The sequence below is a fragment of the Pleurodeles waltl genome, chromosome 3_2 (genome assembly GCF_031143425.1).
Source record: "Pleurodeles waltl isolate 20211129_DDA chromosome 3_2, aPleWal1.hap1.20221129, whole genome shotgun sequence".
Classification (NCBI taxonomy): domain Eukaryota; kingdom Metazoa; phylum Chordata; class Amphibia; order Caudata; family Salamandridae; genus Pleurodeles; species Pleurodeles waltl.
Genome location: NC_090441.1, coordinates 99,759,803 through 99,777,241, shown reverse-complemented (window position 1 = coordinate 99,777,241; position 17,439 = coordinate 99,759,803). Strand labels below are relative to the sequence as shown.

The following is a 17,439-nucleotide window of genomic DNA, read 5'->3' as shown; positions in this document are numbered from 1 at the left end:
TATGCATGTATTGTTTGTCCCCACAAGTCAATATTAGATGCACAGAAGTGGTTTTTAAAAGCGTTGTGTTGCAAATATAGTGTGTTCAAAACCAATGATCTGATCGCCCTAGCCAAATCACCTCCTGATGAATTTATGTGCCGCAATATGTAGAGATTTTTTAAATCATTTGTAGCAATGTATTAGTAATTCATTTATGTAGAGATTGTTTTATTTTATGTTTTATCTTTTTCTTAAGACTATATATTGATGATCTCTGATGAGTTCTAAATCAATAAATGATTGAACTGAATATAAGTGGTCTTGCTCAGGTGCATGGCGTTTACGGAGCAGCAAATTATTGGGATGTCTGAGTAGAGCTGTGGGTAACACACACGTCATGTACTGTTGGGGCCAATATCTGATACTGGTGGGTTCATCACCACTGTACTTGAATGTATGTTTCCGTGTTGGGGGGGTGTGAAGGCATGCCTTCTCTGTTAACCCTTTACAGTGCTTTGGTGCCTTGCTGCCTCCTTCTTGTGATTATACAGTTAAATACGTCTAAATAGGTTTATTGGTTTGGATTGTACCACACTGAATATCCATCGTGTCGTGCCACTTTGCGCACCTGCCTATCTTTAAAAAAAAAATACAAGATTACTGCAAAACGAACATCAAGGAATATACTAACAAAAATAATTTTGCACCTACACAGATTTTAATTTTGTCTCATTACTATAGCAGAAATGTTCTGGTGGAATATTTAACTGAATATTCTCTTTAAAAAAAAAATAATTTATGGTTTTCATATGTAATTACCTGTAAGGTACACTCTTTATTATTAATTCTTACAGATTGTCACAGATTTTACTGTATTTCCATGTTCTCATTGGTTTCACTGGTTCCCTTTAGAAACACACATTCACTTTAAAGGGCACTGTATCATTTATAAGAGTATTATATTAAAAAGCCAGCAGTGGTTCCGATTTGGGTGGAAATGAGGAGGTCAAAACATAATCCAGTCCTTTGAGATACTTTGCCAACTTTGTGAGGATAAGTAGCAGCTTTATAAGGAAAAACACAGACTGGGTGCTTGCAGGTACCTTGTCTAAAGAGCACTGCACAGTGCACTGCATAGTTCTTCTACGCAGATCACTAAAGCAGGGCCAAGTTCACTTCGACTATTGACTGGCGCCCAGAGTGGCACCACGTACACTGCAGATACTTCACATTGAACCCTACAGTTGTGTCAAATGTAGTGTGACTACTTGAACCCTACTTGAAAACATAGTGGCCATCTATAGTGGCTGCTTGTGCTGCATTCTTCTTAACTGTAAAATGTTTAAAAGTTAAGAACCAACCAGTCCTTACCATTTTCGCTTTTCTCCACCACATCCACTATGTCACTTGTACTGAGGGGCAGTTCAGTTTTGGAGGTGTTCTCATAGTCGGCGATGGCCCGGTATGTCTGTAAGATGATGGGTCCGGTGATATCTGTTGTAATCGAAGAAAATGATGATGTCATTAAATTATTAACTGCTTTATGTCTGTGGCTGTACACATCAGCAGTCTTTTTCTCATTAGGATATATTAGTTAGAATGCTCTAATGGAGGCCTATCACTTTTTGAAACAGGCCTATGCTACAATGGAGTAACTTAGTCCAAGGGAGATGACATGACTTTCCCAATGCAAGGGCCTCATACTTGAATTTATGGTCACCAATTCTAAAGTGAGGCTTTGAGTGTTGTATTGTCTTGAAAGGACATAAAAAACGACAGTGCTGTGTTCAGCCTAATTTTGATAATGTGACCAGTAGTATTTGCACAAACAATGTGATTTTGTGTAATGCTAAGTGTTGCACATCACAAGGGCAGGTAAGCAGTGTCTCCGTGTACTCGAAGGACACACTCCGGAGCAAATATCCATGTGCAGGCAGGTGTCTATGGGAAGGACACACAATCACATAATAAGTGTTGTTTCTTGGAAATTACAATTATTGCACTTATATTTTACAATTATGATTTTGCCTACCTTTGCTCCTACTTTCATTTGGTACTAGGACTTCACACAAAGTGAAGTCCCGCAAGTTGGTAGGGCTGGCTTTGCGAGAAATCCAATGGGGTTTGTGCTGATCCCACCCACACATAATGCCCACTTTGCACACGTGAACAAGTGTTAGGTGATATCTTCAGATTAAAAACTCTTTTGCATGCAAAGGCTGATTGACGCTAGAGCTGCTTTGCCTGGAACAATCCCCGGCACAAAGAAAGCTAAATATTACTGCAAATTTCCAGCCCTGAGTTTTCCTTTTACAAATCATAGCGTGTTCGTCTGATCGGTGGAATTGTCAAATTAAATGGTAGAACTGGTTTGCGAAGCTCCTGCACCACTAACATGGTGCAAGAGCAGACCTTAAGTGTGATTTATGAAGCCAGGTAAGGCCACCTTGCGTGGCTCTGCATGGCTTCATAAATCTCGAGAAATGTGTTGGAGCGCAAATCACTGCCATACATTACATTACTCTGCGCCTGGGAGACATTTCCTTGGATGTTGCTTGGGTGTTCCCCTGTAATATCCATGAATTATGACCCATTCCCCAGATTTACAAGAACTTGTAAACCTGGGAATGCGCCAAGAAAATACAACTCCGCAGCAGCGGCGTAACAAGGAGAAGTATGCTTATTTCTCCTTGTTTTTTCTCTCCTGCAACACACATAGAAAGAGGAATAAGCCTTGCAGGTTTGTTTTTGTGCAGGAAGGTCTTCCTTCCTGCACAAAATCAATCCTGCATGAAACGCAGGCACCCTTGTACCATGGTGCAAGGCAGCCTGCATTGACACGAAGGCTGCCGAAAGGGCAGCAGCGAAGGGGGAGAGGACAAGAGTGCGTCATATTGTAGAAATACGTCGCATTCCTGCCGTTTCCCTGTGACGCAGGGCAGCGCAGCAAGGTGACTTCACAACGTTGCCTATAAACAATTAGCTAAGATGAACGCAGTCACGTGCATGCTGGTCCACACACAATGAGATGCGAACACAAAGACAGACCCCTGCTCTGCTCAACCAAGTACTCGGTGGTTGGCAAGTGACCGTGGGAAATCAAAATGCAGCTATAGCAGACAATCAACAACAAGCCCCTTCTGGCCACAGGATGAGGACACGTCGTGTGGTCTAATCCCTCGATGCAAGGATAGGGCTGGCCCTGGCACCCCTCCTTACGCTCTAGAGATGGGAGGTGGTGGGGACTGACTTGATGCTGTGTCTGCAAATTCACTGGCATTCTTATGGGGCATTTCCATGCAGACTGCGGCAGGCCCTGGTGATCATGTGTGCAGTTCATTCTCAGCTTTGAAGAAATGCCTTGAGTCACAGATACTTTCATCCTGATCTCTGTGCACATCAATGATAACATAAAGGCTAATTATGGATGCATTGGCTGCTGACGTCAGTGTACGTCTTTGTGCATTTTGCAGCTATATGCACACGCTTACTGCACAATCAAAAGCCTTATTGAAGCACTAGTGTATCAAGTTTTCGTTAACCTTTACAATTTTTCAAGAAAAAAACATGCCCGAACTTTCTTTTTCTTTTCTCGCTAACATATTTCATCATTTGAAATGTAAAACGCAACCTTCTTAGGAACCCGCTCAAAAACACTATTGTGCCTCGGCTCCTACGAAGAAAAAAATGGAAGTAACTCCGAGCAGCGTTTCACAGCATCATTGGGTAAGACAGCATTTCACAGCGGCTACAAGTCCATGCCAGCGGTTTCCTCTCAGCACAGGACGTGTTACCCAACCATATTGCACCACACATTAGCCCCCAAGGAGCCAGTGACCAAATAGCAACATCAAGCCATGTGACAACAGCGTTACTTCCCCCTTCCTTCGGCTCTTGTCCTTCCAGCCACGCGGACAGCCACTGGGCACTATGAGATGCTTCTGCAAAGGAAGCTGCAAGTGATCGGGGGCCCTGTGCGTCTAAGCGCTTCTCCTATTCTGCATGTAAGTGCAACTATAGATAATTTATCTATAAAGGCCTGTCTTCTTTGAGGGAAAGCCTCTGAAGCAGCGTGTGCCAAGAAAGGGATCTGCTATGTCATGCGTTATCCTTCCCAGCAGACTAGAAAGAGATGATTGGCTGGGCTGGACTGCAAAGTCTAAAGAATACCAATAAAATTACTTTTGATACTGCATTATGACTTCTGCTCCATGATGGACTAAAAGAAAAATAATTATTCTCTGGTTCAACAAGGATGAACATTTAGCATATTGAGCATTCGGAATTTTTTTTGTATTATAGCGTTCCCTTTTGTGTATATAGTTTTGTTGTCAAAGTGGAAATGTGTTGATACATAGAGGCCTGCCTTCTTTGAGGGAAAGCCACTGAAGCCGGGTGTGCCAAGAAAGGGATCTGCTGTGTCATGTTTTATCCTTCCCACCCAACTAGAGATCATTAGTTTCAAGCCAGTAATTTTCAAGACAGAGGCCCTTTGACAAATACAATCAACAATATTTGCAAGCAAATGGTTATTTATAACAATCAGAAAAAAAAATCAAAAACCTCATTAGCATCGGCACAATGAGTGTTGGTAACACACATGCCACCACTCCTCAAGGACCCACCCTTACTTTGTCCTATTTTTGTATCCATGCAGGTATGCGTTTGATTTCCAGAGCATTTTCTCCATCAGGAGTGATCCAGGCACGCTTCTCGTGGTGGCATTGCGCACCGGGCTAAATCTTTAGCCTTGCTTGGGCACGGTCTCTATCGTGCCTTGCACGGCTCCAATTTAGGTCCAATGGTAGTGGATCTTGAGAGGGTGCCTGCTTCACCTTCAGCAATACGGTTTCAATTGATCTGGCACATGTGGCCATTAAACAGCTTTTCAGCTGCGGAGTTCAACATTAAGGTGCATGAGTTTCTTTGGTTTACTACCTTATGACCATGCTTCCCAGCTTGCCAGGGGTCTCACTTCCAATATATTTCTAATCATCATGTCCCAAGACTTCTCACTTCAGTATGTCCAGATTCAACAGGTATTCTTTTCTACAGGTGTGCAATGGTCCTACCTCGCATTGCACTCACCACCCTGCTCTATTTTCTAATCTCTGTGGCCTTACATGAACCTGTTTTTCCATCTCTTTTAGTTTCTGTGAACACCCATATCCTCATATGAGTATTCTCCCATGGATCTTGTGACTTTACACTATCTTCGTAATATGTCTGCCTGTCTTTCTGTCTTCTTTTTACTCTAGCTTGCACTAGGGCTTGGTCCTGTCAAGATTCCTGATGATGATCCTGCCATTTCTTAAGGAATTGAAACATCAACTTTAACCGCGGACCCGATTCACATTGTTTATGAATTATCAACAGGCCATGTTGTTCTTATTTTTAGCAAACAAACACAAATGATGGCAGGAAGGCGGAACTAATCAAACATTCACCCCCAGTCACAGATCTGGGTTTAATCCATCAATTCTTTTGCTCACTACGCCACCCCAGTTTCGACCAAGCCATATGCAAATCAGTCTTGATCCTGTTCCCTCATACACTTGTTAGAATCTGTCCCTAGTATGCCATCACAATATACTGTTAGGATCTGGTAGCTGCAAGGTGTCCAGTGCCCACTTCACTGAAACTCTTTGGTCATCGGCTGCACCTACCGGTATAGAACCTAGCCGAGCCTACTCTGTATCTTGGCCAAGAACCAACCCACTTTCCCCTCAGAGCAAAGTAGAGGCAGCGTGGGAAGTTCTGCTATCCACTTAAGTTCTGTGAAACTCTAGTTTTGTGTGTTCAATCCAGCACCTCTCATAAACTTTGTTCCCAGTGGCCCATTAGGTCAGCGCACAACTCCACAACAATATGAGATGAAGAGAGACCCTCAGAAACAGCGCACAGTTCGCTGCTCATCTCTGTTTCACAAACGCCTTCCCAGCCACATCTTGAATGCACCCAAGGACAACAACAATCTAAAACACAGCTGCGACTGTCGCTAACAAATTTTGTTCTGATCTTATTTTATTTTTATTTAGAGTATTTTAAAGCACAGACTTCATTCTTGGTTGCAAAGTGCAGAACTTACCAGCTATATTATTCTTGGAGTTGTCCTTTGGCAACAAAAAAGTTTCAGGTTTTCTAATTCTATAATGAACAAAGAATAACACTCGTTAGTAAATATTAAATACCTCTCTACCCTCACCCCCTTGTTTACAGCCACAATTGGATGGAGTTTTAAACCATAAAATAAGCAACCAACTTCACTGGTTTCTAAGTCGAATACAATTTCTACATTTGCATTTAGAAGTGTTAGATGACTACTTTGTGGGGAAAGCATGGGTGGCCTTCTCAGATGTTACTTATCATCAACTTGTTTTGGCCATGCAATAAAGTACATGCAAATCACTGGGAACAGTCCGGATTATTCATAGGTCACCAGGTGTGTTAAATGTAGGGTTGTTTGCGTTTACTTTTGCATTTTGCTTCTGTCCTTTCAACCCTGTGGTTTATTACTGCATAGTCACCTGTAGGCCTCAGGTGCAGACAATGCCATGTAAAAAAAGGTTCTGAGAGGCAGCTGTTCAGATTTTTTTTTTTTTTTTTTTAACTTTTTCATTTTGTTTTCTGTGAACTTTTGTTCTGTGAGACAGACCGTGACATACTCTTGCCACATAGGTTGGTAAATATGCCTTAACCTAATAAATTCTGGAAGCGCAGAAGAGAGAGGAGACTTCACATCACACACAAAGTCAATGGAACAGAGTCATAACTCAGAATAAATTATAGTGACTCCCTGCAAAGTACTGCGTGAGAGCGTGAGATCATGAGATCCCCGACACCTGTGGCGTAACCGGTGGCTCAACACTACGAAAATATAAAACACTTGGCTTTAACCGCTGTGGTTTTTCCAATAAATAATTTGATTTCAAATGTTATTGATGGATTTGCAGTATGGCTTAGGAGCTTACATTTACCAGGCCACATTGATCTAAGGTTGATAAGCTTTCAAGACTACTTTCCTAAAGCAGTGGTTCTCTTCCTGAAGGTGTTTTGGAAGGAGGAGTAGTAACACTGAATAATGAGGGTACTCCAAAAGAGGATTTTGGGAAAATTATTGCAAAAGAGTGTTCTGTGAAACACATTTAGGGAGCAACATTAGTATAAACATGACATAATTTAAAGAGAACTTCACAGAACTGATTGGAAGATATCACATTGTTCGGTAAAGCCTATATTACCAGTCTCTTTATGCCCAGTAACAAGTAAAGCAAAATTTGCCATTCCCGTGTAACCAGGTACTACCATTGCCCACATGCTTCCACGAGGAGGCATTACTGGACTTCATAAGCCTTTAATAACAATAACTATCCTACCTCATCAGTTCTTACCTGCTGTGATATCTAGTGGCTGACTGGCAATAGGGTGTGGTGTGTTAAGGCTCCTTGGTCCCCTGGCTTCTAAGGACGGTGGACAGATGATCTTCGCTATGTTGATACCACCACGCGCTGTAGGTAACCAACACCATTTGGTGTCAGTGCAGCCATCAACCATACTACCAGCAAAACCAAGAGCAGGTGGCACTGACCGCAGAGGGCAAGGGGGCAGGAACAGGTAAACGCAGCAGCACAGGTCAAGAAATGTTAGCACTGCTGGTTCTGAGAATCAGAAACATTAAGGTTCAGATACTGACCTGGCGCTTAAGGTGGCTCCTGAGCTGTGCAGTTGGCGAGAAACACATAAGGAAAAGGAAACCTTTCTACTGCTGTTGGCATTACAAATGTATCAGAACTTCTAAAGACTCAACAAGGTGCGGAATCTGCTTTCAGGGAAGTTAAAACTGATAAATTCACTAATAATAAGTTAGAACTAAGAAAAACTAAAAAGTTGTGAAGCTACTTAAGGCTTTTCGGTTGTCATTCTGTTTAATGTAGATGAGTTGGTCCCACCAACAAAAGCAACTGAGGAGCAGCTCCAACCATTCATTTCCAATTCCTTAAGACACGAGAGGACGACAAAGGCCACTAAGCTGGACTCTTTCACTTTTTAGGTGGCAATACACTTGTATACACAGAAGCAATGGCTTAGAAGCAACTCTTCAATACTCACTGGCTATCAAGAGCTAGGTTGAGGTCATCAGATCTAACTGTGAAGAAGCTCAGAACATGGGAGCAACGGGAAATCTTGTTGGGGAGATTCAACAAGGTAAAACAGTAATCGGCCAGCGTGCTTTGCCTGTTCTCTGTAGACTTGAGGCCATCAAACCACTTTGGTGCTGAAAGAAGGAAATCAATAAAGTAATATTATATGCTGTGCAATAGCTATTGCTTTTTACAATCTAACCTTTAATCATGGGTGTTTATTTGTAAACTGTTGAAGTGGTAATTGTGAAATTTACAAACCCCCTGTAAACAATGTTGATGGCAAAGTTCCAAAAATAAAAGTAAAATAAAAATGTCCCCATCACTATTAGCTCAACACACAGCAGCTTTTCAGGAGGACATCACTCCATTCTTGGACCCCAATCTTGGACCACTCACCTGTTAAAGAAATCATCATGCTTGGAGACAAAGGGGTTTACCCTTAATAAGACACTCCGAGTTTACTGCAAGGCCTTCGCAAGGAAAGACGGTACTTTGCAGGAAGAAGCCATCAAGTGGAGCTGGATTGCCTATCTGGTTCACGTGGATTCACCTTAATGACTAAGGACTAAGAGGGATGATAAGAAGTCTGTGATTAGCTTAGTGAGGGAAAACGTGACTAAACTGAGAATCTCTATCTGTAAATGAATCTTAGGACCCTTACCATGCTCATTGCACTACAAAGACTGAGCAAGAGAGAACTTTAACAGGTCTATCCATAAGGAATTATAGAACCAAGGCTGGATTGCAACTATGAAGAATAGGGTCCTCTTCCTTAAACCACTTTAAAAACTGTTTCCTGTGTCACCCGCAGAACCTTTTGGTAGCTCAGTAGTTACTCTGCTGGGTACAGTGGACTAGTTTATTTGAAACTCCTTTCTTCTGCAAGAACAACCACTTTCAGGCCATCGGATGAAGTTCAGATAATGATGACAAAGTAAGGACTTGACTGAGAAGTAGAAATTAAATTAGATGAAGAATTAATATGGAAAAAAAGCCAACCTCTGCATAGCCAGAAGCCACAGCCTAAGAAGCCCCCTTCGGTCTGCTAAATTTAATCATCAGAAAAGGACACCCAACTCAATCTTCTTGCACTGTGTCCTTTCTTGTCCAGTAGCATGCGGCCAGGGACAGCAAGTGCTCAGAGTAATATAGAGAGCAGCATCCAGCAGGCTTGGACAACTCATCCTCCCTTGCCTATTTACATATCATTGGACACTTCATTGTCCGCTTTGACAAGGAATTAATGACAGTGGAGAAGGACAGCACACTCCTGCCACACCCAGGACCCCAAGGACAGAGTAGGTATAACAAATAAGGAGTCGGAAGTAGGCTATCTATGCAGTGACCCAATGTAGGGGGGCACTATGCAGATAGTCCAGGGCGACTCTCATTGGTTTACAGGGGTAAAAAAATGACAATCCCAAAAGCTCTCTTTTGTGGTAGTGTGGGGGAGCAGTTAGGCTTATCAGAGGGTAGTGCTAAGCATTTGTTGAACACACAGAGTCAATAAATGAGGCACACTCTCAAGAAGCAACTCGAGACGAATAGGTTAGAAAAATAGTTACTTTGTTTGTATTATATGTCAACACCAGAACATTTGCAGAAAAATAAGTACTGTTGCAGTTCTTAGGACGATTTGCAAGTAAGTAACACATTTGCAGATAAATGTGTTTTTACGCAGCATTGGTCCCAGAGCATTGTGTCGGCACAGGAGCCCTTACACTCAGTTCTCAGGTGTACCCTGTAGGTAGGAGAGTGCTAGGGGTGCAAAGTTATGGACACGACCATCAGTTCAGGTTTACCTGCCCAGAAACATCTGGGTGCAGTGGTGTTGGTCGTGTCGGGTTCCTGCACAATGAACACTTTGCGACGTGGGGGGCATCTAGAGAGAGAGTGCATGGGGGGTCTCGCGACAAGTGCAGGAGCTCCCAAAAGGGGGGCTCAGCCAGTGGGCGTCCGGAGAGCAGGGGGACACTGTTGGAGGTTTTGGACCCGGGCCGGGGTGCTCAATTGCAGTGGATCCTTAACGGTGGAGCTCCTGCGTCAAAGCGCACACAGTTCTTTGGGTGACCTGCAGAAGGGGAGACAGAACAAGGCAACTGAACGACTGAGAATGCTGTCCCCTGTGATGCTACTATCCCTCGCCTGCAGGGCGAGGGATGGCAGCATCTTCAGTTCTGCTGTTGGAGTCCAGGGTGGGCATCAACAAGCCTTGGTTGGTGCAGGGGGTCTAGTACCCCAGGTGCTGATGCAGCCTGGTGGATCCTTAGGTCTTCTCACTTGGTGGGGCAAAAGGACTGACTTCTTGGAGCAGGGGGTTCTCCTCCTTGACGGCTGCTGTGGTAGTGGATCCAGGGGTCAGCTGCCGGTGAACTGGATGTTGCGGTTGGTGCCTGCAAGAAGCAGGCAAGTGGCTCCTCCACTCCAAGGGAGATGCTGACGGGCTGGTAAAGTGCTGGAGAACCTCTGAGGCTTTTGGAGTCCCGAAAGCTGCAGTACCAGGGGTTCCACTTACTAGGAACTTACACGGGTGGAGGAGTGTGTCAATTGTACATTATGTTACATGTTTTGGGGAAAAGAGCACTGGCACTGGGGGCCTGGTTAGCAGGAAACCAGTGCACCTCAGTAAAAAAACCTCAGTACCAGCGGCAAAAAGTGGGAGTGACCATGTCAAAAGGGGCACTTTCCTACCTAAGGGATTTGTGGGTTTGATTTGATGAAAAGATAGTAGATGGTGGTGATCCTCACCTGGCTTACTGGCAGGATGTAGAGTCAATGTCAGCATGCCACTTGATTGCATATTTTAAAAGGAAACTGGGTCTCACTAGGAGGCTCTTCGTTGTTCTAGTGGTATATCATTGGGCCCTGGGCAGCAATCAGGAGTTTGATTTCAGTTCAGGAGAGATGTGTGAATACCAGGGGTTGTATTATAGCTTGGCTGCACTTTCCGTGTCTATGTTGTGGCGCAACTATAATTATGTGTGCACAGCACATAGAAGGACTGTGCATCTGATTTCAAAAGAAAGTGTGCTCTCCTCAGCAGAGGCATGGACTGTGACAGATGGTGTGTGCACTGGGGAGAAGGCATCAGTTATAGACAATGCCAGAAGACCAGACCTCATTTTTAAAAGGGGGCGGGGATCCTCTCATGAGGAGCACAGTAACCTCACCCACCTATGTGGAAAATGCACGAGGGTTCCCTGAGCCCATTTCCCAAGTGTTGCTCTGAGGGGGGTGCAGCTCCTACGTAGTGCGTACTATAGCGCACAATCAGTTTGCCTTACCTTGGCTTCTTTGTAATACAGAGTGTATGCAATGGCAAAGATTTCCATTCATTTGCAGGGCCTGGTCCCATGCAACTGAGGAAACGTCCCCGTGGGTCAGCATTGACCCACAATGTGCACCAGTGTCATCCATATTACTAAAGTAGTTGCACAGGCATTTGCTGGCCCTTCTGCAATATGACTGTGTGCCGGAAGCACAAAAACTGAATGCAAATGCCTGTTCTGTCCCTGAGGCACCTTCTGTGATACGGCTTCAGGAACTCACAGAAGGATCGCCACTAGGACTAAATAAAAAGCAACTCTGGTATTTGCCACAATATACCTCAGGGTGTCACCCCTCTGTGGGGTCATTTTGAAAATATATAATTCAATGTGCTTCTGTCATACATTGCCATCTACATAGACTGGACACATTAGGTAATATTTGTTTGAGCTTTCTGATGGTTAAGTACCGACTGAAAAGGATTCTGTAAGGTTCAAAATTATTGTAAACATCTAGAAATCCGTGTTTAAAAAAACATTGGATTAAATAACATGCACCTTTGCGTGCTGGCTCAGGCATTGATTTAGAGGCCTTCCTTGACTTGATGCATGAGTTCCATAATCATCACTGGCATCAGGGGGGGTTGAGGTTTGCTACCTGGAGAAAGCAATTTCAGTTATCTGATTGGCTGTTTGAATTTTCATCATACTCTCCAATTCCTCAGTGGATACAAAGGCGCCGACATGGACCTGGATGACTGACTGATAAACACACAGTTATATTCTCCTTCCTAACTCATGAAGTCCAAGGGGATCTGGTCTGCACGTGTCTGGACCAGCAGTTCCACCTCCAGATCAGGTGAGGGAGGCACAAAGCATCTCCAGCTGTACTCCTGATCCACTAATTCTGCAACATCCGCACGGGACTTTTAACTGTCCCTACTGTAGCCACAGCACAAGCAAGTTGGGAGCAGTGTGTACATCCAGACAGACGGGGAGTCCCATTTCATGTGCTGTTGCTTTGCTTCTAAACAGTTTAATGTTTTACTTACATCACCATACTGGATATTTCTCCCTTCTTTCATGAACATTTAGTTGGTTCAATATAGTTTACAAATGTTTTTTTTAAACATTTGGAGGTGGTTCCTTTTAACCTCCTTTCGGGTAAGAAAGTATTTCTGGGGGTCGAATTTTGAGAATGTTGTGGCCAGTGTGACTGTACTCCAGTTATCCCCAAACTGGGTCCATATGAGTCTTCGAGAACCGACGGTGCTCTTTGAGCAGACTAAAAAGTAGAATTCTGTTAGCAAGGATGTGTTTCCGTTTTATAGGTCGTGCCTGTCTGACGAGCGCAGTTTCATCCTTCATCACTAAGGGCCTTGACGATGGGCAACTGCGGGACTTAGTTGGCAGATGTTTTTGTGGGCATTCAATCCACTGAAAATACTGCTTGTCATTTACCGCCCCGTTCAGTATTGTAGGATTTGTGGCTTATCTCAGTCACCCACTTTAAGAACCCTGTGCTCCCAAACCGACCAGTACCAATGTCTTATGTTTCAGATCATTTCGAACACCTGCATTTTCCCGAAAGCAGAATAAGTGATTTACGGTTAGTTTTTTCAGTGGTTGCACTTTCAGTTCCTCAAAATGTTTACTCATTAATCACATTCTTCCTGCACTGAGGCCCGTATTTATACTTTTTTAGCGCCTCATTTGCGCCGCTTTTTGATGCAAAAGCGGCGCAAACTTACAAAATACAATTGTATTTTGTAAGTTTGCGCCGCTTTTGAGTAAAAAAATGACGCAAATGAGGCGCTTAAAAAAGTATAAATATGTGCCTAAGGGAGCAGAGGTGGAAACCTCATCACCTTTTGAACTCTTTCTGAGGACTGTACAAGTGAGTGCAGAAGATGACAGGTCAAGACGTACTCCCTGCCTACAGCCAAGAGGTCTCTTAAAGTAGCATTACTACTCATATAAACAATGGCCTCCCAAATAGTTACAATATTTTTACGTTTTGGATTCTATTTTGCGGTTGCCAAATGGAGACATATATTTTGACAATTTTTACAAACTGTTGTCTACCTGCAGGACCTCCTGGTAGTGCATCGTGTCACTCATTGCGAGTGAGATTCACACATCTGAAAGTCATATTGATCTCTCAATCACACTTTATAAAATGTCACGCCTGATAAGAAGGGCTAGAGCCTGACTTCTATATGCTGCTCTGCTGTAAAAACAACCTTTAGGAGCAGTAGAGGCTACAGGAAGCCCTCTCACCACAGGCGAAGCCCATCCACCGACCCTTCAGTTGATAGGTGGAGATGCGTTGGGAACACAACAGACCTTCTAGACTAGCTGGGGATAAGACTTGTCTGCCATTTCATCTGAACTCCTTATAGTATATATTCAAAGCAAGTGTAAGCCAGGATCTATTTAGTATAATTATGAATGTTATTTTATTTGTTTAGATTTATATTTGATTGTTTTCCCCATTTAACTGATGTCATTTTTCTATTTACTCATTGATGTGAAACAATACGTGACATCATTTGTTGTGATGTCATCGCGTATGCCAATCAGTAGCGCTAAGAATTTTCAAAACTTAAGGGCTCTCGTCAGTATCTCACTCTTGTAAGTTATGTTAAACTACTTTCTCTTTCCTGTATTTAAAGAGTAATCTTAGTTCATGGTTTGTATTTCTACAGTTTTGTTTGCCTTCTTCAGCGTTCTCCCACCATCATACGAAGCAAGTATGGCTGCCAGACCCTGACTCTAGCTCACGCACGAATAGGACCATGATAGGACAGATTGTTTTAATAAACAACCAACCCACTTCTCCATGAGTCGGCTCATCACTAGCTACCTCCAACACCAATACAGCTAGGTCACACGCAAGAAGCCAGAGTCCATATTCTTAACATCCCCATCCCTTCAAGTGCGAAGACTTTTCTGATAACTCGCGAGCCTGGGAAAATCTGGTTCTGTGATTGGTCGGCTTCATACAATGCCACCAATCAGAAGGACTGTCAGCAGGGTTAGAAGGTGAGTGTAGGTAGGTACTCCAACACAGAGAGGATTACACTTTCGTCAGTAAACGAGCATGTGTACACCTGTAATTCACCTTGCATCCTCAAGGTGCATAGGTGCAGTGCTCTGCTGCCTTTGGCTAGGTTTGTGCTATACAAATACCACATACACACAGTGCTTAATTTGTAATAGAATACGGGCCGGGCCAAAACTTTTGTTTCAAAACCAGCAGCTAGCTCTATCAAAGGTCAGGTTGCTGATTACCAAGCCTGCTAGTCTCATGCTTCTTTAATACAGCCTCAGATACTCCACACCTCTGTCTCTCACTGTGGCAGGATTGCTTTACCCATGGTTTCTCCCTTTTGTCACTGTTTTTCTTTCTTTTTCTTCTCCTTCTTTCCCCCTCTTTGAAATGTTATCTTTCTTCCTCAACGTTTGTTGAGGAAAAATACTGCTGGTTCCCAAAAATGAGTGCCTTTGTGCACCACCAGCTCAAATTAAACAATGCATATACTTTGGGCATACATCACAAATGTTGCCTCTTTCCGGGACATGGGAGCAGATTCAACATCTGAATTTGCGATTGCAAAGTATTAGTCGCCAGTGCACCATAATACACTGCAATTTACAACTTCAATTGTGAATCGAAATGCAAGGGAGGCACAGCAGTTTCCCCCGACTCTCTGCACCTCTCAATTGAATGCTCCTGCAAAGTATGGAGTGGTAACCAGCTGCGATGTGTGAGATGTCACTTCCTGTTTGTCACTTTCTAACATCTTACACCCTACTTGTGCAGTCTGGTGGCATCAGGAGATGCAGGCTGGGGTCCCATGGGAGGAAGCAGGCTCCACAATATGCCTCATTCACAATCCGCTACTTTTTAGGTTGAGCGTAAGCATTCAACCTCTTGTATACTTTTAAGTATACTTATACTGTGGGTTTAAAGCCATTTGATTTGTTGGTTGCAGTGTCCTTTGAAAATCTTTGCTCGCTAGTGGTCAGTTCTGCCTCTTTCTCTTTAGGAGCAAGGACCAACTACTGTATAAGCACACTAGGTCCTGTTTATCTCTTCTGTAGGGGACTTTTTTTTTGTTTAGTTTTTGCCTCGTTGTTTTACACTAAGGGGCATATTTATACTCTGTTTGCGCCGGAATTGCGTCATTTTTTTTGACGCAATTCCGACGCAAAACTAACTCCATATTTATACTTTGGCGTTAGACGCGTCTAGCGCCAAAGTCCATGGAGTTTGCATCATTTTTTAGCGTGGACACCTACTTTGCGTTAATGAGATGCAAGGTAGGCGTTCCCGTCTAAAAAATTGACTCTGCGGCATGTGCGCCGTATTTACACTCCCGGGCAAAATTCACGCCCGGGAGTGGGCGGGTCCAAAAAAATGACGTACGTCCGCTTTTGTGCCGTTTTTTAGCACCTGGACAAGGCAGGCGTTAAGGGACCTGTGGGCTCGGAAGGAGCCCAGAGGTGCCCTCCCATGCCCCCAGGGACACCCCCTGTCACCCTTGCCCACCCCAGGAGGACACCCAAGGCTGGAGGGACCCATCCCAGGGACATTAAGGTAAGTTCAGGTAAGTTCTTTTTTTTTTTTTTTTTTTTGTGTGGCATAGGGGGGCCTGATTTGTGCCCCCCTACATGCCACTATGCCCAATGACATGCCCAGGGGACAGAAGTCCCCTGGGCATGGCCATTGGGCAAGGGGGCATGACTCCTGTCTTTGCTAAGACAGGAGTCATTTCTATGGGGGTTGGGAGTCGAAAAAAATGGCGCAAATCGGGTTGAGGCGAAAAATTTGCCTCAGCCTGACTTGCCCCATTTTTTGACGCCCAAGCTCCATATCCCCCTACGCCGGCGCTGCCTGGTGTACGTCGTTTTTTTTCACGCACACCAGGCAGCGCCGGCGGCTAACGCCGGCTAACGTAATTGAATAAATACGGCGCCCGCATGGTGCTTCAGAATGGCGTTAGCCAGCGCTAATTTTTTTGACGCAAAACTGCGTTAGCGCAGTTTTGCGTCAAAAAGTATAAATATGGCCCTCAGTTCCTCCCCCTCCAGCTCCCTCTGCAAACATAAAACTAGCAGCAGATGGGGGGTTTTCCAGGGCCAGCTCGCCCTCACTCTTTTTCTCTTGTTTAAGTGGTTTCTACCGGGAATGGCTTGCCCCAGGAGTGTGTGGTGAGTAAAGATCATGTTGCAGTTTGTTCATTTAAAATGGTTATGCTGTATCTTTACAAAAACACTGTTTTGTTGTGTTTTATATTTGAAAATGTCTGGGGTCTCCTCCCCCTGCTCTCTCAGGCTCCCCTGGTAGTTCCACTTGACCCTCTCATTGGGCTGGGGGGCCTCCTCCTCCTCCCCCTGCTTGTCGGTCTCTTTCATCCCTTGCAGAACACATGGCGCTGTGATTGATTTTAACACATGGCATTTGCACTTGCACACCAACCCCTAAACCCTTCCTCTCTCACCACCAGCACTCACTTGGTAAAGAATGGGCTCACAACAAAAACTGGCAAACAAAAAGCTTGTTATCAAAACCATTCATGTAAATGCGGAGGCCACGCTTCCTCGGGCAAGTCCTCCAGCAGGTCTCCCTCCCAGCTACCTCTGCAAACATAAAACAAACAGCAGAGGGTGGCATTTTCAGGGCCAGCTCACCCTCATTCTCTTTCTTTTGTTTTGAGCAAATATTTACATGCTGAGTGTACAGCTCCATGCTTATAGTGCAAAGAGCGAGACTCTGGGTGCAGAATTCAATGCTTTAAAAAGTTACAACAGAGAAAGCATCACTTGTGACATGGGCAGCCATGCTCTGGGCTTCAGCTCGTGGCCCAATTACACAATGTCTCTTAGTGTTGCCCTCACAGAATGCTCATTTTCTCATGGCTCTGCTTTAAGTAGCCTCCTGCCTCCAGCACTTCCCAAGCGTGCTCAACCGAGAAGCCTGCTTGCCTTTTTGTGTCTCTCCTTCACGCTCACGTTCATGGCGGCCGTGGCGCTTTGAATCT

General features: G+C 44.1%; 1 protein-coding gene across 1 annotated transcript in view; it reads right to left on the bottom strand.

The window, feature by feature from the left end:
- Nucleotides 1–17,439, bottom strand: part of NCF1 (neutrophil cytosolic factor 1) — a 64,371-nt gene that overhangs the window by 30,289 nt on the left and 16,643 nt on the right. Inside the window, exons 4-6 of the mRNA XM_069226911.1 lie at nt 8,092–8,257; nt 6,071–6,129; nt 1,354–1,476 (exon numbers count right to left, since the gene is read on the bottom strand). Of these exons, the coding sequence (XP_069083012.1) occupies nt 1,354–1,476; nt 6,071–6,129; nt 8,092–8,257 (348 nt within the window). The remainder of the gene's footprint in view (nt 1–1,353; nt 1,477–6,070; nt 6,130–8,091; nt 8,258–17,439) is intronic.